The 23,278-nt window shown below is 37.9% G+C and overlaps 1 protein-coding gene across 4 annotated transcripts in view; it reads right to left on the bottom strand.

The window, feature by feature from the left end:
• cdh8 (cadherin 8) overlaps positions 1-23,278 on the bottom strand; it is a 101,534-nt gene that overhangs the window by 24,009 nt on the left and 54,247 nt on the right. For all 4 annotated transcript variants that reach the window (XM_023261734.3, XM_023261732.3, XM_055012275.1 and 1 more), the window contains exons 4-6: positions 12,834-12,953; positions 5,356-5,523; positions 4,899-5,086 (exon numbers count right to left, since the gene is read on the bottom strand). In XM_023261734.3, coding sequence (XP_023117502.1) covers positions 4,899-5,086; positions 5,356-5,523; positions 12,834-12,953 — 476 coding nt within the window. The remainder of the gene's footprint in view (positions 1-4,898; positions 5,087-5,355; positions 5,524-12,833; positions 12,954-23,278) is intronic.

Below are 23,278 nucleotides of genomic sequence, written 5' to 3'. Positions count from 1 at the left end.
ATATTTCAATTTTATCAATAAATATGGAGTAATGCAGCTTTAGGAGTACAATAGCATATTTGTGAGCTTCTTCTCATTTAAGAGTATAGCAACACATCCACATTAAACGCATTCAGTAAAACTGGCTCACGATGCTTTGCTGCTCTCTATCAAAATATTTCAGTATTATTCCCAGATGACAGCATGTAGAAACAACTCATTACATCTGATTCTGGTGTCCTAACAGAGACTGGAAAGGGGAGAGGGGGGCTTTCACTGTTGCAGGCATATTTCATTACACAAAAACCTTCTTTAAGGAAAACACAGCGGTAAACAGCTTCTTTAATTACCCTGGTTAAATTTAATTAGAATTATTTTCAATATCATTTACAAAATCAAATAAGACATCATTAAAAGCTCTTTTAAAACTGTATATTATCCTAACAGCAGAATCAGAATACAAGTCATATTTTGACCCGTTCAAATTCTAAATTCAATAAACGAACACAGTGCTTTGACTGAATAATCCTGGGAGAGGCACTTTGATTTTTATTAATGAGAGGCTGTGCCCAAACTTTTGGCTGGTAGTGTCTGTGGAGAGAAACTGGCAAATTAAAGCTACACATACTGTATGTCTGTTTATTTATGACATTTATTTAATCTATTTATTTACGATTTATGATCATTAAATTGTCATAGATAATGTTTCAGCACATAGCTGCTAGTACATCCAGCAGTGTGTTGTGGTCACCTGATCTATGTGAGTCCAACATTCTTATTTTAGCTCAGTATGTTCTCCACCAACTAATGAGAAAAAAATTATGATTTTAACCTTCTAAAGTGAAGTATATGGGCCCTTACACCCAAAAAGTGAGCTAAAAGAGGCTAAAATGCTCCAGAGCTGAAGGTAGACCCAGAGTTTAGCCCTAAATTTCTGTAATTTAGTATTTAAGCAAGATTGTTTACATTACATATTTCAATTTTATCAATAAATATGGAGTAATGCAGCTTTAGGAGTACAATAGCATATTTGTGAGCTTCTTCTCATTTAAGAGTATAGCAACACATCCACATTAAACGCATTCAGTAAAACTGGCTCACGATGCTTTGCTGCTCTCTATCAAAATATTTCAGTATTATTCCCAGATGACAGCATGTAGAAACAACTCATTACATCTGATTCTGGTGTCCTAACAGAGACTGGAAAGGGGAGAGGGGGGCTTTCACTGTTGCAGGCATATTTCATTACACAAAAACCTTCTTTAAGGAAAACACAGCGGTAAACAGCTTCTTTAATTACCCTGGTTAAATTTAATTAGAATTATTTTCAATATCATTTACAAAATCAAATAAGACATCATTAAAAGCTCTTTTAAAACTGTATATTATCCTAACAGCAGAATCAGAATACAAGTCATATTTTGACCCGTTCAAATTCTAAATTCAATAAACGAACACAGTGCTTTGACTGAATAATCCTGGGAGAGGCACTTTGATTTTTATTAGTATGCATATTTGGCTGCAAGACTAAAATATGCATCAATCTCATATAATGTTGACTCCCCTTTTGTGGAGTTAAACAATGAGAACAAATGCAGACAAAAAAAAAAAAAAAAAAAAAAAGTATGCATGGTGATACTGCTGTACAGTTACTGTTGATTATTAAGAGATTCATAGCCTAAGTGCAAAAAGAAAATGCTCGAGCCAGTCAACATTATACAGTGAAAGTCGCACAGCCAGTCTACATGCTCATATGTTCTCAGTAAACTACATGGTTTAACTGAATGACTCTTTTTTTTTTTTCAAACAGGGAAATCAAATTCTGCAACAAAGGAACATTCTTGTTTCTCCCGTGTTAACACCGCTTTGCCTTTGTGTCCCACCCCTCAACTCCACCGTGTCATTCTTCAGTCTCACTCAAGCGTTAGCATCAAATCAGTATGTACACACAGGCCATTTAGAGACTTCAAAGTTCAGCATTGGCTGCAGGGGTGAAAGCTCAGCATCCCACTAACATCCCTCGACAGGCCTGGGGGCGTGCAGATAAAAAGCTTAAAACTCAAACAGCAAAGAATCTCTCCCCTGGTTTGTGCCTCTCCAGCCTCAGTTAGATCAATATGTTTTAACCTTACCGCAAAGGATCTTTAATAATTTGAATTCCGCATTAGATGGCAGTTTATAGACTTGTACAGCTGTTGAGGGGACAGGATGTTGGGGGAAAAGTTGCACTGACTCTTTTCTTCTGTCACCCTGATTGGTGGATGAAACTGTTGAAGGTTTACAACAAAGGAACCAAACCATCACAACTGCTTCTTTTCACTCATTTCAACATGAGACACTGCCGTCTAGAGGGATGCAAAAACAATAAGTGCGCAAATGCCTTCTTTCTATTTTGCCCAAGTTTACTGGCAGCCAACTCAGGGCAACTGAAAGAAACCTGAGCAGACATGGGAAAAGTAAGTCTCTCTGTGGGACATGGAAGTGGAGGTTGCTCAAAAGACTAACACATTTGACATTTGCTTTGTCAACAGTTAGAAATTTTATGACTTTGTGTCAAGTTTGTTCTGCAGCACTGATGTTTTCTTTAGTGGCAGTGAATTGTAGTCCCAGCTGATTGCCTTAGCTCTTATACATTCCACCTCCCACGCAGTTCATTGTTCACACTTTGACAAAGTCACACCACATGTCCTTGGGGTAATGTCATTTTACATCACAACACAATGGCATTGTGCATTTGACTGATGCATAGCTGTTCTCGGCAGACACTGAGCCAACCGTGACTTAAGACTTAAGAACATCGATCCATCAATCATATGTATGACTTAATATATGCAAACATGTCTTACTAAGGTACCAAGCTCAGTAAATTTAGAATATAGAATACATATATACATACATATATAAATACCATGTGCTGTGGTATCTTTGATGCCATGTGTTCAAATCCCGGTTTGATTTTCCATGGATGTCCTTGACATACAGGTGCATTTAGACTTATTTACAGGTCACAGTGTTATTAAAATTAATTGTGGTGTTCAAATGTAAATTTCACATACTTCAGTATTGAGACCAGTATAAGACTGGTGCTCTAAATGACATCCACACTCAAACCTCTGAAGCTTTTATCCTACAGGAAATAATGACACTGTGCATTTAGAAACATATTACATTCTATGACAAAAATAAATTAAAAAATAAATAAATAGAACAATTTCAGGACATTTATTCTATCAGCAGTTAAGCATGTGTTTTATGTGCCATACTTTAAAATTTATCATTTGTATTTCATCATGCCATTATGCACTAATTTGTTAGTCCCAAGGGGAAAGATTCAAGATTGGTGACAGGAATGTTGCTAACTTGTTTTCCTCAGGCCCATACACCTGGGCACATCTTGATGAACATATTTAAAAAGCATTGTCTTTCCGTCTTGAAACTATTGCCATTGTACCTTTGAGCAAGGCCATTAAGCAGCAACTGCTCCACTAAAGTAGCTTTTGGGGCCAAAATGTAGCCCTCATGTGGATTTGTTTGTCTGGAAAACAGGCAACTTTAGGTTCAGTCCATCTGGTCTTATGATAATGGAATTGTAGGTGTCAGCAAAACCAAATTTAACCAAAGTTTGAATGTGAGCTGAACCTATTTGCAAGATGTAACAATTTGCCTCAAGCTTAGAGAGTTACAGTTAAATGGGCATGGCTGTAATTTGAAAAAAAAAGTATCTTGTCTTGTTTTACCTCCAGCAAAAACTATGTCAAAGGTGATATTTGAATTTATTGTTATTCTTTCCTTGCATATATTCTTTGAATAAAAAGAAAAAATAGGTTTCAGCAATATATACCAAACAGCCTGTGATCTTTTAGCCTCCAAGCAACTGAGAGGGCAGTATTTAATATTTGATGTGATACTGTTGAGTGAACCCTTCTCTACAAGCTAAGACACAAAATTTCACTTGAAATAGCACAGAGGAGGAACAGCAATCTGCTGCTATGTTAGCATTGCATTTAGAATGAAACATCAGTTTTTTTATACAGACTGCAATGTGAGACTATATCAACCTGTAGCAGGTTGATATAATCTCACATAGACAGACCTACCTCAACAGCGCTGTCAGTGCTGAAGAATGGTCTGACTGCAGCTGATTATCATTCAGCTATAAGGGAAAATGCTCTGGCTTATATACACTACCATTCTAAAGTTTGGGGTCACTTAGAAATGTCCTTATTTTTGAAAGAAAAGCAGTTTTTGTCAATGAAGATCACATTAAATTAATCAGAAATGCAGTCTAGACATTGCTAATGTGGTAAATGACTATTCTAGCTAGAAACGGCTGATTTTTAATGGAATATCTACATAGGGGTACAGAGGCCCATTTCCAGCAACCATTACTCCTGTGTTGTAATGGTACATTTTGTTAGCTAACTGTGCTGAAAGGCTAATTGATGATAAGAAAACCCTTGTGCAATTACGTTAGCACATAAATAAAAGTATAAGTTTTCATGGAAAACATGAACTTGCCTGGGTGACCCCAAACTTTTGAATGGTAGTGTATATTTCTTTAAACCAATCACAGTCATCTCGGGCAGTGCTAAGCCCACATTGCAGCAAAGGTTCTCCTGCAAAATAGCATGAAGTGGCAACTTGTTATGATGGAACATGCTGTGATAATGAAACTTTCTCCAAAACCAGTGAGCCAACATACATGTGAGACAGCTAATGATGTAAAAAACACAAAAAGAACCAAATGGGCCTGTCTTGTTGTACAGTCCAATTCTTTGTCAAAGCTTGCCATCTTTAACATGTACATTGCTTACTTAATAGTTGTTGGTCCCAGTAACAAAGGGGGTTTAATACCTGACAGAGACAGAGAAGGTAGGTTAACCTTTCCTCACATTTTCCTGAAGGTTTCCAGGTCTTACCTTTTTCAGTCGTAGAATCCCTTCTTGTGTCTGTGAGTCTGTTGTAATTATGAACATGCCTTGCTCATCCCCTTCAATGATGCTGTACGTTGACTTGGCATTCTCGCCGATGTCACGGTCATTCGCCTTTACTTTGCCGCCCATTTTTTCTATTGGCAGATCTTCAGGTATCACAAACTCATACAAACCTAGGGAGGAGCAGACACGGGTCTTTGGTTTCCAGAAATGCAGATCAAATTAAGAAAAATTATGGAAGCATGTAACAGTACTGCATCATCATTACTCATTACAACAGTTAAAAGGAATTAGCTTCTGAGGATCCTGTTTAATGAAATTTGCAAAATAACATTTATTTTTTCCAATTATGGCTCATCAGAGAAATACTCATTTAGAGCAGCAGTAATTTGTTTTTCCCCTTTATTTGATTTGGAATTTTTAATGTTGTGAAGCTACTTACTTTTAGAAAACTTTGGTGGATTGTCATTGATGTCTGTTAGCGTGACGGTGACAGTCGTAGTTCCAGACAAGCCACCCATGTGACCTCCCATGTCTTTAGCCTGAATGACCACCAAATACTCCTCTCTCATCTCCCGATCCATCCCATGGAGAGCAATTTTTATGGTTGCTGGAGGTGGAAACAGTTCATAACACATTAATGAAATTATAAACATGACTGATATACTCGGCACATCATTTTAATGATGCTCATGTGAGTATGCACAAGCAAGCACATGAAAAGGAAGGCAAACAGTCACCTTCAAGCCCACCTTACTCCCCAGTTTATTACATGCATTATTTTAGACCATGACTTTACTAAACAAGGACTCCATACCAAGCAGAGGTACAGAATTCCCTGCAGGCCTGAAAAAATACAGTCGGTGTGAGAGTGGTAAGGTGGTCATGACTGAGACAGCCCCAGCACTGTGAATCAGCTGTGTTTGTTTTCAAATGTGTTGTTCCGCCGTCTGCAGTCATTTGTATTCTGATTGAGTGTGAATTATGCTGTCTGTCTTGTATAATCTTGAATATTGTATGCAGAATGGACCTTATTGACTCTGCCGCAGCGCTGAATATAAAAAGGGCTCAGCACCGGCATATACGGATAATCCACTCAGGAAACAGAGGCCCGCAGGATCATCAAATGAATATAAAACCCCTCATAAAAGCCAGGCTTTGGCATGACACCCTGCCTTGGTCCTGAGCTGCCTTAGACAATTATAATATGCTTGGCGATGATGAAAAACATGGGAGGGGTTAGGATGTTGTCTGTGCCTGCATTTTATTCTTGAGATAGATTTTCCTTAGAGATGTAACACAATTTCAGGGTCAGTTTTGCTTTTGGGGGTCACACACAGCACTGAATATAAAACAAACTGGAAAAAAGTACAGGAGAGGAGTTGTACACCTCATCATTAAAACTGCATTGGAGGAAGTAGCAATACCCTTGTTGTTCAGATACTTTAATAACTAAAACTATTTTACGATTGTTTCATTTGACTTGAGACATTTTTTTCTTCCACCCTTCAGCATCACATGTTGCTAATAATATAATTCCCACAGCTCTATGAATTATTAATATGTTCACAGTAAACACTGAAGAAGCACCTTTCTTGACATAGAATGGTGCATTTGCCAGCTGTGGGATGAACACAACAAATGGATTTGCACCAGTTGGTCACTTTAGTGCAATAGATCACTTCTCCTGGATACAAAATCATAGGGTTACTTTCACATGTAATGTACACTACCGTTCTAAAGTTTGGGGTCACTTAAAAAGAAATGTCCTTATTTTTGAAAGAAAAGCAGTTTTTTTTCCTGATGAAGATAACATTAAATTGATCAGAAATACAGTCTATACATTATTAAAGTGGTAAATGACCATTCTAGCTGGAAACAGCTGATTTTTAATGGAATATCTACATAGGAGTACAAAGGCCCATTTCCAGCAACCATCACTCCTGTGTTCTAATGCTACATTGTGTTAGTTAATCGTGCTGAAAGGCTAATTAATGATTAGAAAACTCTTGTGCAATTATGTTGGCACATGAATAAAAGTATTAGTTTTCATGGAAAACATGAAATTGCCTGGGTGACCCCAAACTTTTGAACGATAGTGTAAATAATTTGACATGTGACGTGTTGACATCTTTTAATTCCCTTATCACTGCTCTATACTTTTTTTGCGCTTCCTCTGAACATATTACACCCCTACTATGTAGAAAAACATTGTAATTGCAATTATAGGTTTGCCTCACACCAGACTTTCTCTTTCCCACTTTTCAAATATTTTTTGAAGATGCTATATATATATATATATATATATATAGTGGGGGACGCGCTTAAAAAATTAATCTAATTAATTACAGGCTTTGTAATTAATTAATCGCAATAATTGCAGTTTTGTCAAATAATATTTGACACAATAAGTGAAGTTTTTCAATTCAAATAAAATTGTGGTTGACAGTTGAATCAATGAATAGACATATATGTGTTTATAATTTAAAATTTATTTATAAAAAGGAAAATGGGACATATAGAAAAGGGTGATTTTGATGACTTAAAGCCTGAATTTAGTTGTTTTTTTCCACTGTATGGCACATAAAATCAGCATAAGTAGTTCAAGGAGCTTCAGAAAGCTGAAAATCCAGAGATTCATTCTGTTTTCATCTTTTCTGGGTCTGATAAATGGTGTAAGTTTGATGGTTCTTTTTATAGGAATATCAATTTTTATTTCTATATTTTTTTATAAACAAAAAGTTTATAATTAAGTTATTAAAAGAGATATTTTTGTTGTTTAGGTTATTCCTCCTCCAAGGAGGCAGAGCCTCCACGGAGTAAAAACTTAAACCACAAAAAATGTTTCATTTCTATTTATCTGCATTTTTCATCTGTCTGCTACATTCACAGATTACTGCAATTCTAAGGGCAATTATAGCGATTTTACTTAACATTTTAAGACTTTCTGTAAACTCAAGCACTGTCTAGAAAAGTGGTCTATTATGGGATGGCTACACCGTTAGCCGTTAGCTGACTCGTAGCTAACGTTAGCTCTGGTACTAACAGCAACATGTTTTACATTGAGGTGATACCGTCGGCTTGAAGTGATGCAGTGATCAGAAAACTCTTTGTTGTACAATTTGCACATAACCAGGCTTTTATCCAAGCTGCCATCGGGAAGATTTTTAAAAGAAAACTTTCTGCCCAACAAGCTCAATCTCGTCTTCCTTCACTGTTCACCAGTGCCTGACTTCACTCAGTGCTTCCTGTGCTTCTTCTTCATGGCTACAAACAGACTTTAGGTTCATTACCGCCACCTACTGGGCTGGAGTGTTCATCAGAGTTACTGGTGTGGCAGAAATGAGGGAACTGAGGAGGGTGCAAGTAATTGCGTTATTATTTTTAACGTGTTATTTTCCGCTGTAATTAATTAATCTAAATTAACGCATTAAAGTCCCAGCCCAAATATATATATATGAATAAGAATAAGAATAATTCACTTCACTTATTATATGTATAAATATATAACAATTCTGCTATTTAAGAGGGCACTGCAATAGCCAGTTTCATTACAAAGCAAGTGACACATATTAGGAGAACATCTCTGATTTAATGGCAGGTAATGTAAAATTATTATTAACTGCAACATGTATGTATATGGGACACTGAAAAAGTCTAGGACATGTCATGCTGTACAAATACTTCACAAAAATGATTTTAGTGTAACATCTGACTGAGGATAAGGTAAGTTCACCTTTCCTCAAACAATTAGTCCATACGTATAAAGAGCAACACAAATAATTCATTTGTACACATACTTACACACACACATGCATGCACGCATGCACGCACACACGCACACACACACACAAGCATACTTCAGTCAGCCTACGAGATGCAACACTCTCATCTCTGTTGATCATCGTTAATTATTCAAATTAATTCCTAATCACTGAAAAGGGAGGATAGACAAACACTCATTTCCATAGATATTTGCTGCAACTTTTTTTTGTTTTTTCACCGACCATTAAGCAAGTGATGAATTGGGGCATGATGTTTATTTATTTATTGAATGCTTTTCATTTCCAATGTGGTGTTGTAAGTGTCAAACACATTCTAATGGTTGTTTTCCCCTTACCTTTTATTTTTCATTAACATTCATTAAAACATCTGGCTCACTTGAATGAGCCATCTGCATGTGCTCCACAATCACACAAAGCATGAATGCTAATCCATAAATTATCCGTTCAGCGTGTTTTCTAAAGCCACGTTCCGGCTGTAGATGCTTCGAGATTGTGATGCCTATAGCAGTTAGGACGAGCCCAAAGTGTTCATTCTAATTATGTACATAAATTTTGGAACTCCCTTTCTTGGAGCTTGTTTATTGTGCGATGTTTTCCAAATTGTGAGCCGTCGATTTCCATCTCATTTCTTATTAATGTAATTTCACCATTATTTAATCATATTGCTTACAGACACATGTTAAAAAGTCAGCTGAAAAAGCAATTAAAGATCCAATCTGGATCTGTTTTGAGATAACTTTATGCATGATGACACTGCTGAAGAGTTTGCCTTGTGAAAGGAAAAATTATTATCATGTGGAATTCATAACCCAATGATGTTACAGAACATGGCAGCATATGGCTATTGGCCCATTTACCATTGAGGATGAACAGTCAGCTGAAGGAAACATGCAACTCATGGATGCAAGCTCTGTTCATATGGATTTTTGTAGCTTTAATAATGAATTTCATGCATCCCACTGCTGAATCAGATAATACTATATCACTGATAATCAGTTGACCTTCCTTGACCAGGGCCAACATATTACCACTAATATTAATAAACCATGTGCTGATGTATTCCACTGATAAAAAAGTTTTTTTTTCTCAGCCACCTACGTGCATCCAGACTCTCTGTTGCGAAAGGCCACGCATGTCTTATTCATCACTGTTCTGTTTCTGTATAAGGCCTGGCCTATTTTAATATGCAGATTCCAGTCACTCTTGAGTGATATTGTGAGTATATAGTATTTTCTATTCAAGATGTTATCAACAAAGCCGGAATAAGAGCTGTGTAAGACCCAGTACATTTACTGGAGCTGCAATATGTGGACTCTACTTCTATTTCACTTATCGTATCAGTTGTGTGGCTGCTTTTTTTTCCATATTTAAAATGTTTATTTTTCCTTACCAGGTTTCTGCATTATATTCATATTTCATGTTTTAATTAAACCCATAAACTCCTCAGTTTAGTTATAGTACCCCCAGTAACAGACATGTTTGCCCCAGCGTACAGTTTATGCTTTGAAACATAAATGTGCATGAGTGAGCAGCTGTACAGGGAAACGGTGAAGAAACAAAGTGAGCCTGGCAGCCTGAGTTAACGGCAGCCTCACGCAGCGATAATCTACAAGCATTTCAAAAAACAGATGGGCTGAGTTACCTGCAGTCCTGCTGTTGTTACATGACTTTAGAAGCTATAACCAACATTGTCAGCTCCCTTTTAGCATATATTTGATAATGTTGTCCCTCACACGCTTGCTGAGTAGAGGTGTGGTTACATAATAATATAGACATATACATTGATCAGCCTCAGTGTTCAAACCAGCTGCCTAATATTGCATATGTCATGCTGCCAAAGAGCTCTGAAGGAGAGTTTCATGAGACGCACATGGACATGAGCACTCTGTCTGGTCTGCAGCTACACAGCCCCATATGCAGCAAGTTTTAATGCACTGTGTGTTCTGACACCTTTCTTTCATCTCCAGCACTAAAGATTTCAACACTAGAGCCAGTTTTCACTATCTGCGTGCATCACTGAGCCTCCAGCATCCATGATCCTGTCACCAGTTACCCGTCTTTGCACCACTTTTAATAGGTACTAACCACCACAAAGCAGGAACACCACACAAGAACTGCCATTTTGAAGATGCTCTGATCCAGTTGTTCAGCCATCATGACTTTATCAAAGTCTCTCAGATCCTTACACTGCACATTTTTCCTGCTTCTAACAATTCAATTTCAAGAACAGACTGTTCACTTGCTGCAACATCTTGGTAGGGGCCATCGTGATGAGATAATCAATGTTATTCACTCTGTCTGTTGTTTCAATATACACATTAACATAGGGCAGGATAGGGTTTTTTATCTGAAAATGTGTGCACTTTAAGCATAATATGCAGCTACAGTGTGAGATCACCTCAGGTGTGCCGGCAGGCTCATTCACTCACTCAGTCACTCAGTCACTCACTCACTCACTCACTCACTCAGTCACTCACTCACTCACTCACTCACTCACTCACTCACTCACTCACTCACTCACTCACTCATTCACTATCTGTTCCATTTGAATCCACAGTATTGGCAGCACAGAGGTATTTGCTGCTGAAATTTGGGCAACATTAGAGAAGAATATAAACTGATGTAGAAGTAAACGCCATATACTGTACATCAGTATTTTTAGTTTTTTATAGATGTCAGAGCTTATCAAGTAGTCTGGACCTCACAGTTAAACCACTGGTTTCTAATCAAAGTTCAAAGTTCGCTTTATTTGTCTCCCATGGGAGAAATTTGTCAAGACATCGAGCTGCACTGCAACACAATAAAACAGAACACATGATATTAAAAAATACATCATAAATAAATAACATATAATAAATAAGGTAAGATAAGTTTAAAAGAAATAAAATAAAATAAAATAAAATAAATAAGCAGACTAAAATACACACATTCCACCATACATACATGTCACTAAATCATCAGTTCAGTATGGTTTCAAATTCAGATAATAAAACAGAATACGTCCATATTTATAAGCCACAATAATGTTTGCTTGTAAACCAGTTGAAAGCAGGGACAGTCTGGCCTCTGGTGATTTCGGAAGGCTTGAAAAATTCTGGTTACTGTTAATAGTAATACTTCTATAATAACTACTACAATATACTTATCATAGTTTAAGATATTTTTGTTATCGGTCAGGTCGAACTGTTAACTAAAGTGAAACCTACATAGTAATATTCCACTGCATAATACATAAAAGTGGCCACAGCTGCTGTGTAGACAGTCGGCTGTTTGTTGGGGGTCTGATACTGTTGGGTCTTTAAAGCTTTAAAGGTCCTGCAGTTGAGGTCGGGCCTTATCTGCATCTTTGCACAAGAAACTTGACCCTTCTTTGGTAAAGTTATTCCTAACTGTCACTTGGATGTGCTTAGCTAGAAACTCGGTCAAACAGTGATAGCCCACAACTTGACCTGAGGTGACATTGTAAGCTCATTTATCTAAGTCGAAGCAGGTAATGAAAAAGGACAATGCTTAAATACTAAAAGGCTCTGCCCTGGTGTGCCTGGCCCTGTCTAGAAGAAAAAGACTGTTGAAATAATCCCTAGATGTAATCACTGTTTGACTGTAAAGCCCATTTCTTTCCTTTTTGTTCCATTATGGGCGTGGTTTTCATTCATTACATTTTGTAATACATTATGCTCTCCATTGGTTAGAAACAGACAAAAGATTTGCACATTGTATTAACAGCTCCCATTAAATTTAATGAAGCAACATTTCGATCTCACAAGGATCTTTGTCAGGCTTTGTCAGGCAAACAATGAATAGCAGTATAAAGAGATTTCTTCAGCCCCACAAAGGTGTCCTCTTTTTGTGTTGCTTTTTTTAAAGTCAAAGTGGTTATACTGGGCTTCTGTACTATTGTGTGCATAGTATTTAGCATGCTATTTATTGTGTAATATTGAATTTAGCTGCAGTAAGCAAACTGACATGGCCATCTGCACAGGTGGCTCTTTAGATCAATGTTTCAAACATACTCTTGAATGGCTTACGGGGTATGCCACTCTAATTAATTACTTCATTTAAGTGGAACACGACAACCATCACAGCACTTGTCCCCTCATAATTAAAACAGCAACAAGTAGAGAACTGCATTTACCTGAGTTGGGATCCACTGAGAAATATGGTTGCCCCTCCAGTATGCTGTAGACTAGTTTAGCACTGTTCCCGTACACTGGGTCATCGGCGTCTGTAGCTGTTACCCTGGTAACCGGGGTACCTATGATGCAGAAGCACAGGGTTACGAACTGCAAATCTATAAGCAATCATCTTTATATAGGACGAAAGTAAAATCTGGGGGTACCAAGCCAATCATGATGAGACCTTTCAACCCTATGTGGGGTTGATTTCTTTCAAAAATCCTGTTTCATTTATCCCATCCTGTTGGAAGTGAGCACTTGAACTTTGTGATTCACCTAAAAAAAAAAAGAAAAAAAAACAAAAAAGCAAGGCCTTTCCTAGGTTTGTCAAACGTAACTGGATGTTTGCTAAAGAACAAGCGTGTGCATATGCAAACTGTATTGGTAGTATGCTGCCCCATGCCATTAATCTATGTTGTGTGTGTACAGTTCTAGAGTCAAAGCGTCAATTACGGGCAGCAAATGTGACATGATCCCAGAAGAAATATGCTGTAATGGATGTTTGGCCTAAGTGAGCAAAGTGGTCATGACAGTGCTGATTAGTTGCCTGGTCTGTCTTTCCTTATGCTGCATAAGTCAGCCAGTGTACAATTCAACCTGACAGTGATGTATTTGTCACATACTTATAGTAATCTAGCAGGAAAAGTAAATGCATCTGTTGATCACCAAATTATACTTTTATATATTTTATGCAGCTATTGCTGTCTCAGAACTGCAGACTGCAAATACATACATCAAATACCCGTAAACACTCAATTGAAGGTTATTAGATAATCCCACATCTTACTGCTTGAAGCCAACATCAAACCTTAACGCACAAATGAAAGCACTTCACCGTCTGTAAATAGTTTTTCTAATAAAATTTTGGTTTTGCTAATGGGACTATTGGCACATGTATTTTTAAAATGCTAATTGGATATCACAAATCCTTTAACAGGACTGCAATTAGCCATTACCTTCACCCCAATAATACTCAGTGTAGCAGAAATTAGCTTCTCTGTTAACCAGCCTTATGAGGTTTGAAGAAAATGTATGCATGGAGCTTCATCAATATTCCAGCTCCGCCAAACGCTCAAGGCAAATCAGAAAATAGATTAGTGACAATTCAATCCACCATTCACAGCTCCATTATAAGGTATCAGGAAAAATGCACAGAAAATCTTAATATAAAGAGACAATTATCGCAATTAAACTCATCCATTTTAATTCACAGTGACCAAGCTCCTCATCAGTCTCAGTGTGAGGAATGGGTGTGAGAAAAAAGGAGAGAAAAGAAGTCGACTTGCTGACAGTGAGCAACACTCTGGCAGGGAGCTACAGATGGTATGGTAATTGTTTCTGTGAAAGATGTTTAGAGGTGTTCTGACAACAAAGGGAGATGTCCCTCGTCGCAGCCAGCTCAGGTCCTGCCACAGGCACCTAAATCTGTCCACTGCAGACGAAAAGGCTTGTAATGTAAAGACCTGTGCCAAGTACGAGTTCTGGCTGCAGCATTGTGATTCGGAGGTTCTGGTAATGAATTAAAGCAGGAAAAAAAAAATACAAACTGTACACCAGATGTGATGGAAACACAGTCTCAAAAATCGCAGTGTGTAACCAACAAATCAGACATCTGTGTTCTGTTGGTATGTTGTCTTTTTCTGGCTCAACAAGCACCACAACAATCCCCAGCTGAACTGCTAACCAAGGGTGCTGCCCAGTGACAGCCTAACCTGCAAGACATTCAGAACAAAGTGGGAACAGTGTTTTAAACCCAGATCGTTCCTGCAATGCATTACTGCTGAAAAAACAGAATGCGCTCTCATAAAGACACCTGCACAAAAGATGATTTTCACATCTTTGTGGTAGTTTGGGGATTTATCTCCTGCTTTATGCCATCATCTACATGTGTCAGCCATTGATTAATAGTCACCGCAGTGTCTGCAGTCTTGTAACAGCAAAACAAAGCAAAAGCCACCTTTGCACTCTAACTGGAGTAGCAGTTTCACTGTTGCAACCCAATTATTTCACAGTGAGAGAGCCTCAAGTGGTCCTCTGAGACAGAGGTGTTCTAGTAATTCATAGTCTTATGATGACCCTTGTTGTTGTGTTGCCAAAGCTTACCTTGTAAATTTCATTCTGCTTGTTACACCCCGTGCCTTTTGCAGTGTTTAGATAACAGCAGATCAATGAGCTCTTTTTCTTTCTGTGTTTCTGCTTGCTGCACTGCACTAGCAAAAAAACAGAACATTATGACTTGATGTCAGCTCCTGATGGACTTAGATAAAATGTTCTTTTCTTGAAACCATTCAAGTGTCATTCAGATCACTTACTCTCAATCTTCATATACACACACACACACACACACACACACACACACACACACACACATATATATATATATAATATATATATATATATACATATACAGTGATTCCAGGTATCACATTTCAGTAGCTGTTAACACTGTATTATTGTACAGTTTGTACTCAACAGAAGCTGCACAAGCTGAGAACTTTTTAAAATTATTAAAATTAATAATGTGCTAAATTAACTGGTTGACAGAATGTAAGGAAACATATTTATATGAACTGTATTCCACAATCGTGTTAATCCAAATTGGTGCACAGAAGCAGTATTTCCGCGAAGCAAATTATATCCTGTGTGCTATAGATGTTTGCCAATTGTCAAATGAATAAAATGAAAGACAGCTAAGGAAATTGCACCTCCTTTTTTTTTTTTAAAGAGATACAGAGTCTTATCAGTCATAAAGTTAAATTATTACTACTACAGAGGAAAGAAAGTAGCCATCTACACATTCCTAATCATGACAGGTACCTTCTTACTTCTAAAAGGACTATTGCAAACAGGCTTTTTAAAATTCAGTTACACTATAGATTGAAGTGGGGAAGTAGGGGTAGGAAAAAAAAATCTTCATAAAAACAGTGGAACCAGTGAGGCATGAAATAGCTCCCTCTTTCTTTCCCTCCCACAGGGGTAAAATGCTCCTCACCACCCTGATAAAAAAATGAGGGATTAGGAAAGCCAGTGTTTTGGTCCTGTTTCAAATCAGTGCAGATTAGCTCGTCCTTCCCCTTGATAATGCACAGAAATTTCAGGGACACTGCAGAAATGGATGCAGCTGTAGGCCAGGCAATGGGCACAGAAACCCAATTGTAGGAGGAATATTGTCACTGGCTTTTATTTGAAGCCTGTAGCATTGTGGTGATTACAATTATAGCAACACAACACCTACAATATAAACTTCCAGGGATGAAAAAGCTGAATGGTTGCTAAAAACAAAAGCCATGCAGGGAGGAATTATGTAAAAAGCCTACACTAGCAAATGGAAAATGTTCACTGGAATGTAACTGATGTCCTGCACACTTTATTGCTTTGGCAACCTCTCTACTAGGGAAGTGCTGCACACCATTCTTGGTCAAACCCGTTAGAAATGTGGAAGTAGGTGCAATCATGCCATTTTGTGTCTAAATGGATTTGTCTCACTTTTCTCCTGCCGTCTAACAGATGCCCAGACACTGAAGGATTGCATATCACCTTTTCCCGGGAAAGCAAATCTCCCTCTGTTGGTTTAGGCAGCAGCCTGCAGGGTGACACACATTAAGCATGTTTGAAAATACAGCCCGCATTTACGCTTGTTTTCCCTCGCTAAGTGTAATCTCATTAATCATGTCCTGAAGTTCACAGGCTTTAATAGCACGCCGATAATTTAAACACACATCATTTCCAAAGGACGTCATTACCGTATATGAACCATTTACATCAAATTTACAGCCATAATTTTTTGGCTACAGGGCATGCAGTGGCTAAAGGGGGGCTCATAATAAAGACACCGGGGCCTAGCCTTATGTTTTATCAACCGACAGAAATAATAGGGCACACTTCCTATTTACTCTGTACACTGGCTCAGTGATAGGAAATCAATAGGCATCTTCCTTGAACCAGAGAGGGGATAAATTGGGGGATGCAGCACGGTGTGACACACAATGGCTGTGGAAGGACATTGCAGCTTATTTCTGTAAGACATTACCCTGCAGCACAACTTCATCTGTATAGTCTGCTTATTTCCTTAGAAGTATTGCAAGAATAATCAAATAGTGGCAAGTCATAAAGATGTAGCTTTCAGCCATCACGAGATGCTCATTTGAAGACACTTACTGTACACCGCAGGGTGGAAGTGAAAGGAAATGAATTTGAAAATTAAACACTAGACTTGTCTACAGCTTTATCTACAAACAGGGATTTTTGCAGACATTTGTGATATACTTGTCAGCAGTATTTCCGACATTAAAAAAGAAAAAAGTCAGTTGATGTACAGAAAATGCATAAGCCTGACTAAATGTCAAAATATAAACATACATATTAATATATTAATTTATCTCAGTTAGTGACATCAAGACAGTTTTATGCATTATTTCTTCTCAGATAAACACCATTTTTTTTAAACTGATAGGCTCCTCCACAATTAGGCATCCTTGCAAAGCGCAAGCACTGCATTGCACAAAACTGTTGCAACGTCTTTTCTAAAATGTTTATATGCATAACAGTCCTATTTTTACAACAAGAACATGAGCTGCTTTTTCCCCCACATTTCCCAGAATTCACCCTCAGCATGCTTAGTACAACTAAGCACACCGCACCGCAGGGAAGCACTCGCAGCTCAAGTACCATCATATCTATAATCACTCCGAAGAATGTGTCATTACAGTTCATTTACTAGTGCTGCAATGCTACAATTCTCCTCCATATTTGTCCGTCCAACAAGCGTGGCAGCTCTGTAACATCTCAGCTCTTCTCAGCTTGGACCAGCTCAGAAGCGTGAAGGGTAGAAGACAGGGGGCATTCATATGTATGCAGGCAGTGAGCCATAGAGAAGGGATATCACTGAGGCATGGGGAGAGCTGTGGGCTGCATGAGGCGTGGGGCTAACAGTGCCCTGCTGTGAGCCCTACCCGGGTAAAACAATACTGTTTATGTCTGACTGGCTTTACACTGTAGGGGTCGAAAGAAAGGAGGAGGGAGAAACACCGGGACAAAAAGAAAGAAAGGCAGAGAGGCTGTAGGGTGCATAACAGCACAGAACTGTGGAAGCTGCAGTAAGATAAAAAAAATAAATAAAACAGACATGTATATAATATTTCTCTCTTTCTCTAATCAAAATAAAACCTTGTGCTCGCTGCTTTATTGTTTACAACAGCATTATTGTTTTGTGTCACTCTCACCACTGTCATCAGTGGAATTAAACAGAACACAGCTGTTTTACTGAAAAAGCTAAACCATCTGTGTACTGTCTGTCCGGCATCAAGCAGCCTGACAAAAGGTAGTTTTCTACAGCAGGAACTTGGGGGCAGGCAAGAGATGGCAGGAACATTTACAAGAACTGCCCGCTAATCGGACCTTGTCTTTCTGTTTTCAAAGCAGCGTGGGACTCAGCAGTAATTAGTAGATGGAACTCCAATTCTGTGAACATGCAGCTAATACAACAATACAGGGTTTGATATGTTAGCCTAAACAGAAAATGTTCAGTGTTAGAGAGGAGAAGTCTGCTACCCATTAAACACCCTGAAAAGACAACAAAAAAGACACTTATTCTATTTGAATTTAGCCAGTCAGTGTTAAGCTCCAATCAGTGTTAGGCTCAGAAGCACCTCCTCTGGAGTACTTCTTTTTACTCTCCTAAAAACAGCTCTGAAAGAGGATCTACAGGGTCACTACATGCAGAAAGTTAGGCGCCTCCCCAAAATGACCACAAGTTCTGGCAGTGAAAAACAGCCTGAAGGTAGCAATTGTGAACAGAGTGTGGAAATTAGCAGGCAGACCTCAAAACAAAGTTGTAGGGAGAGTGAATACTGAATTAACAATCGCCAGGTCAGATGGAACACAATTCCAAATGAATGGTGGAGTCTGTGATTCTACAGGAAGATTACTGATATTTAGCTAGTTAGTATGTGTCATGTTTACTATTCAAATGTGCATAGGACACATTGGAATAGTGTTGTGCAGATCGGTCTGAGCCACTCTGTTTGCGTCCCATTTACAGATCCTGTACTGTGTATGAGCACCAGATTCATTTTTCAGTGCACACAGAGAATGGACAGTGAGGAGTAATTACCCAAATTAGACAAAAAGTGTATTAGATTAGTCTTCACGTTCTTTTTTCCCCATTCATTTGCTATAAAAGGTCATGTCACACTCTAAGTCCCACGGCCATGACATCAGGCTACTTCTAAAAGCTTAATAACAAACAAGCATGAGATCATTGTGAATCAGTTCTGCATACCAGGGCTAAAAGATATGCAATTATGATGCACCATACCTGTGACAAATGGAATAGTAATGCTTCACATTATTGGTTTTGTTCACATATGCTTTTTCCTACATCCTCCTCATATAGTTTTTTTTTTTTTTTTTTTTTTAGTGTGTTGGCCTCATACTCAGCATTTCATAATCTGTATTAAATATGCTATACTGCTGAGTCTCTAGCTGGGATTATAATGTTTTATGCACTAAGGTGAATTTGACACTGTGTTGGAAGAATCTTCATAGTCAATATTATTTTTTGTTTCTCCACTTGCTGTCAGTTACCACCAACAACAGACTTCTTGACTGTGCAGTGGTGATTAAATTTGTTAAAATCTATTATTCGGAAATTGCAAAGCTGAATGCATCCATTGGCAAATTACACAACTATTCAGCAAAGTCTTATAATAAATGATAACTGCATGCTTATTGTGACTCGCTGTCATTTAGTATTACAAAGCAGACATCCTGTCTTGGTCACGAAATATTTTTAGGGTCTCATAAACATCACTTTCCTGACAGCAGCATAGCAAACTAATGTAATGAATCCAAGCACACTGAAAATGTAATACTCTCATGGCAGTGACTGTTTAAATGAGTCCGACCCTCACTTAGCCACTGCTCGCCCCTCCTTCCCGTCTTTCTAGGTCAGAAAGATGGCGTGCCAAACTCTTTTTCTAAAATGGCTGGTGTGTGAGGCTGGACTGTCCCTTGATAGCACCATTGCGGTGACAGGAAAGTGATTATGTATTGATCATGATCACATAGTCAGTGGTGTAGCTCTCTCTCCTGTCTGTGGGCAGAGAGGATAATAGCTTATGATCAGACAGGGAGACTGACAGCCCATCTCTCCAGGCAGTGCCGCCAGCACTATTTTTGGACAGTACCACCTATGTGATTGAAATGCATGTGCACGGATGGGGAATAACGCAAGAATTAAGAGGCGATTAGCACTGAGGCAGAGTATTGTCAAACACAAAGTGTAGTGCTGTGCTGTAGTGTGGCAGGCCAAAGCTCTTGATAACACAGAAAACAGTTGTAACGAGGTGGAGAAAACAAGCGTGTCGAGGCATCCTTTCATCCATCCATCCATCCATCCATCCATCCATCCATCCATCCATCCATCCATCCATCCATCCATCCCCGTCCGTCTATTCTCTCAGAGGAGAAGATGACATAGTTGGAGCAGTGCCAGTTGATTTTCCTACTGTAGTCAAAGCCAGTTTTTCATTCCTGGGGTGCAGATGGGCATTTATGGCAACAATGCAGATGGGCATGAAGGGAAACCCTTGAACAAATAAGCATGCTTATAAACAACTGGCATGAATGAACTTTTTGTTATTTGCCAATGCAACCTCCCACCCCATCATTTGGCATCATTTACATCAAACACTCATCTGCAGTCCATGCTGTGCCTAAAAGTGTTGAATATTTTATATTTATATCAGGAAGATGTACACTACCATTCAAAAAAATCTGGGGTCACCCAGGCAGTTTCATGTTATACATGGCAACTCACACTTTTATTCATGTGCTACCTCACTTAATTGCACAAGGGTTTTCTAATCATCAGTTAGCCTTTCAACACGATTAGCTACACTGTAAAAAATACTCGTAAATTGTATGCTGAAAAATTATCAAACCATGACGGTAAAAATCTGTAAACAGTTTCATAAAGTTATTTATTTATTATATGCAGTTATTTAATATGAATATAACATTCAATACTGTAATTTTTGCATTTATTCCCCCCCAAAATACATTTTTTACAGTTAAATCTACGTACTGTTGTGCTGATAATGGAAACATGCCGTAATATTTATGACAAGTAATATTTTTGCATTCATTTCATGTGAAAATTTTAGTTTGTACGAGTCAAATTGATGTGCTTTTGTGTATGTGCCTTATTGTTTATGACAGCTATAACCAGAATTTTTGCATATACTGTATGTATATTATTAAATGTTAAAAACACAAACTGTTGTGCTGATAATGCTGATAATAATATTTCTAATAGGTCACAAAAACTTTATTTCATAGGTATTTACATGTTAATTTTCATGTAAAACTTTTTTTTTAAAGGTTAAACCTTTTTTTAACACCAGGCTGTTTTATTATTATTATTATTATTATTATTATTATTATTATTATTATTATTATTATTATTATTATTATTATTATTATTATTATTACTTTTACTATACAATCAACAATATCAACACATTTCTTTACCATATATGAAGAAAATGTTCTACCATAATTTTACAGTGGTATTCTGGCAATCACAGCTGCCAGAATTTTACCATATCAATAGGAATTTTATTTTTACACTGTAACATAGAACACAAGAGTGATGGTTGCTGGAAATGGGCTTCTGCACCCCTATGTAGATATTCCATTAAAAATCTGCAATTTCCAGCTAGAATAGTCATTTACCACATTAAAAATATCTAGACTGTATTTCTGATTAATTTATTTTTGTCTTCAATTAAAAAAGCATGCTTTTCTTTCAAAAATAAGAACATTTCTAAGTGACCCCAAACTTTTGAACGATAGTGTAAGTATTTCAGATTATAGTAAAGCAGAGTAAATGATTGCAAGGCAGGAAAAAAAAAACATGGTCTCTCTCAGCCCATCAGTCTTCATAACAGGACTAATGCATACTCATGCTAAACTGCGTGTTTCAGCAGGGCTGCAGAATGCAGTGGAGGAACAGGGCAAATGAATGAGGAACACGCTGCGGAGGCTGGAAAGATCAGGATATATGTGTTTATATCAGGCTGTAGCACACTTTTAAAAATTAGACCTGGCCAAATACAACGTGGGCCAGAAGAGGGCTTACAACAACGAAAAAAAATATCTTGAAGATAAGATATGGTTGTCAGCATCCAAGAAATTGTTCCCCAGAGCCAATGATGGATAAGGGACACTGCACTTTTGAAGAGTAAGGGGACCGTCACACTTTAGCACTTACATTGTCTTTGTTGTAGTACAATTACTAGTCTTTTATAAGAGAGAGAAGAGAGGGAGCCGTCACAGAGAAACTGGGGAGAGTGTTTGTGTATGTCTGTGTGTGTGTGTGTGTGTGTGTGTACAGTATGTATCAGTGTGTGTACATGACATCCTCTTTTCAAGGAGCTGGCTACTGAGTATGCTGACTTGACAAGCCATTTACAGGAACGGCAGGAACAAAATAATTAAGAGGGTCCTTTGTTCCTCCTTGATGGCCGTGACATATGCCGCCATTTTAAAGCATTGTGTCATTGATTCACTTTAATTAGTTCATAGGAAATGTGTGCAACATGCAGATAGAGTTCAGGACTGGAAGTCGAGGACGGAAAATTGGGCACTTCACATGTCTAATTGCTCCCAGGGCATTTACAATGGCAAGGTAATAACAAAGAATAAGGCAAAGTATATTGTCTAATGAACAACTTTATCATGGGTAAATGAACAAAATGTTGCTTAATTTGAGAACTCTGCCACAGGGGCAAGAGTGTTTAATGTGAATTATGTTTCCTCAATGCAAAAAAGGGGGGGGAAAAGCAACAACAACTACAACAAAAAAAAAACAAGTTTCAGCATAATGCAAAACTGTGGTGGGAAATTAACTTGCATATGACATGAGCACTGGCTCCTGAGAGTAGAAACCAAAGATCAAAGTTAATACTTAATACGAGAAATGAATTACTTATGTATACGCTGTGGCCAAAATGCCCATAACGAGGCGTGTAGCCCAATACTATTCCAGTTGAGCTGCTAAGTGGCCAACAGGAGACATTTCCCAGTGTGTGTGAGCTTCTATATGTATTCCAGTGTGTTTGCATGCAGAACTAGTGTACATGTTTCCACAGGCAGGATTATAGGCAGCATGATAGGATTATTGCTATTGCTGAGAACTGAGAGGAAACATATTATGCAATACACATTATTTTGTGTTATGGTGATGACTTGACATTTGTATGATGTAGGAACCAAGTAGCGATCAGTGGAAGAAGAAAAATCTGTATAATAACGTAACCAGATAAGTTAAATGGGCAGAGTCAATTTATTAGGTACATGTACACTATTGTTCAAAAGTTTAGGGTCACTGAGACAATTTCAT

Source organism: Amphiprion ocellaris, chromosome 1, assembly GCF_022539595.1.
Source record: "Amphiprion ocellaris isolate individual 3 ecotype Okinawa chromosome 1, ASM2253959v1, whole genome shotgun sequence".
Taxonomy (NCBI): Eukaryota; Metazoa; Chordata; class Actinopteri; family Pomacentridae; genus Amphiprion; species Amphiprion ocellaris.
This window is presented reverse-complemented; position numbering and strand designations above follow the sequence as displayed.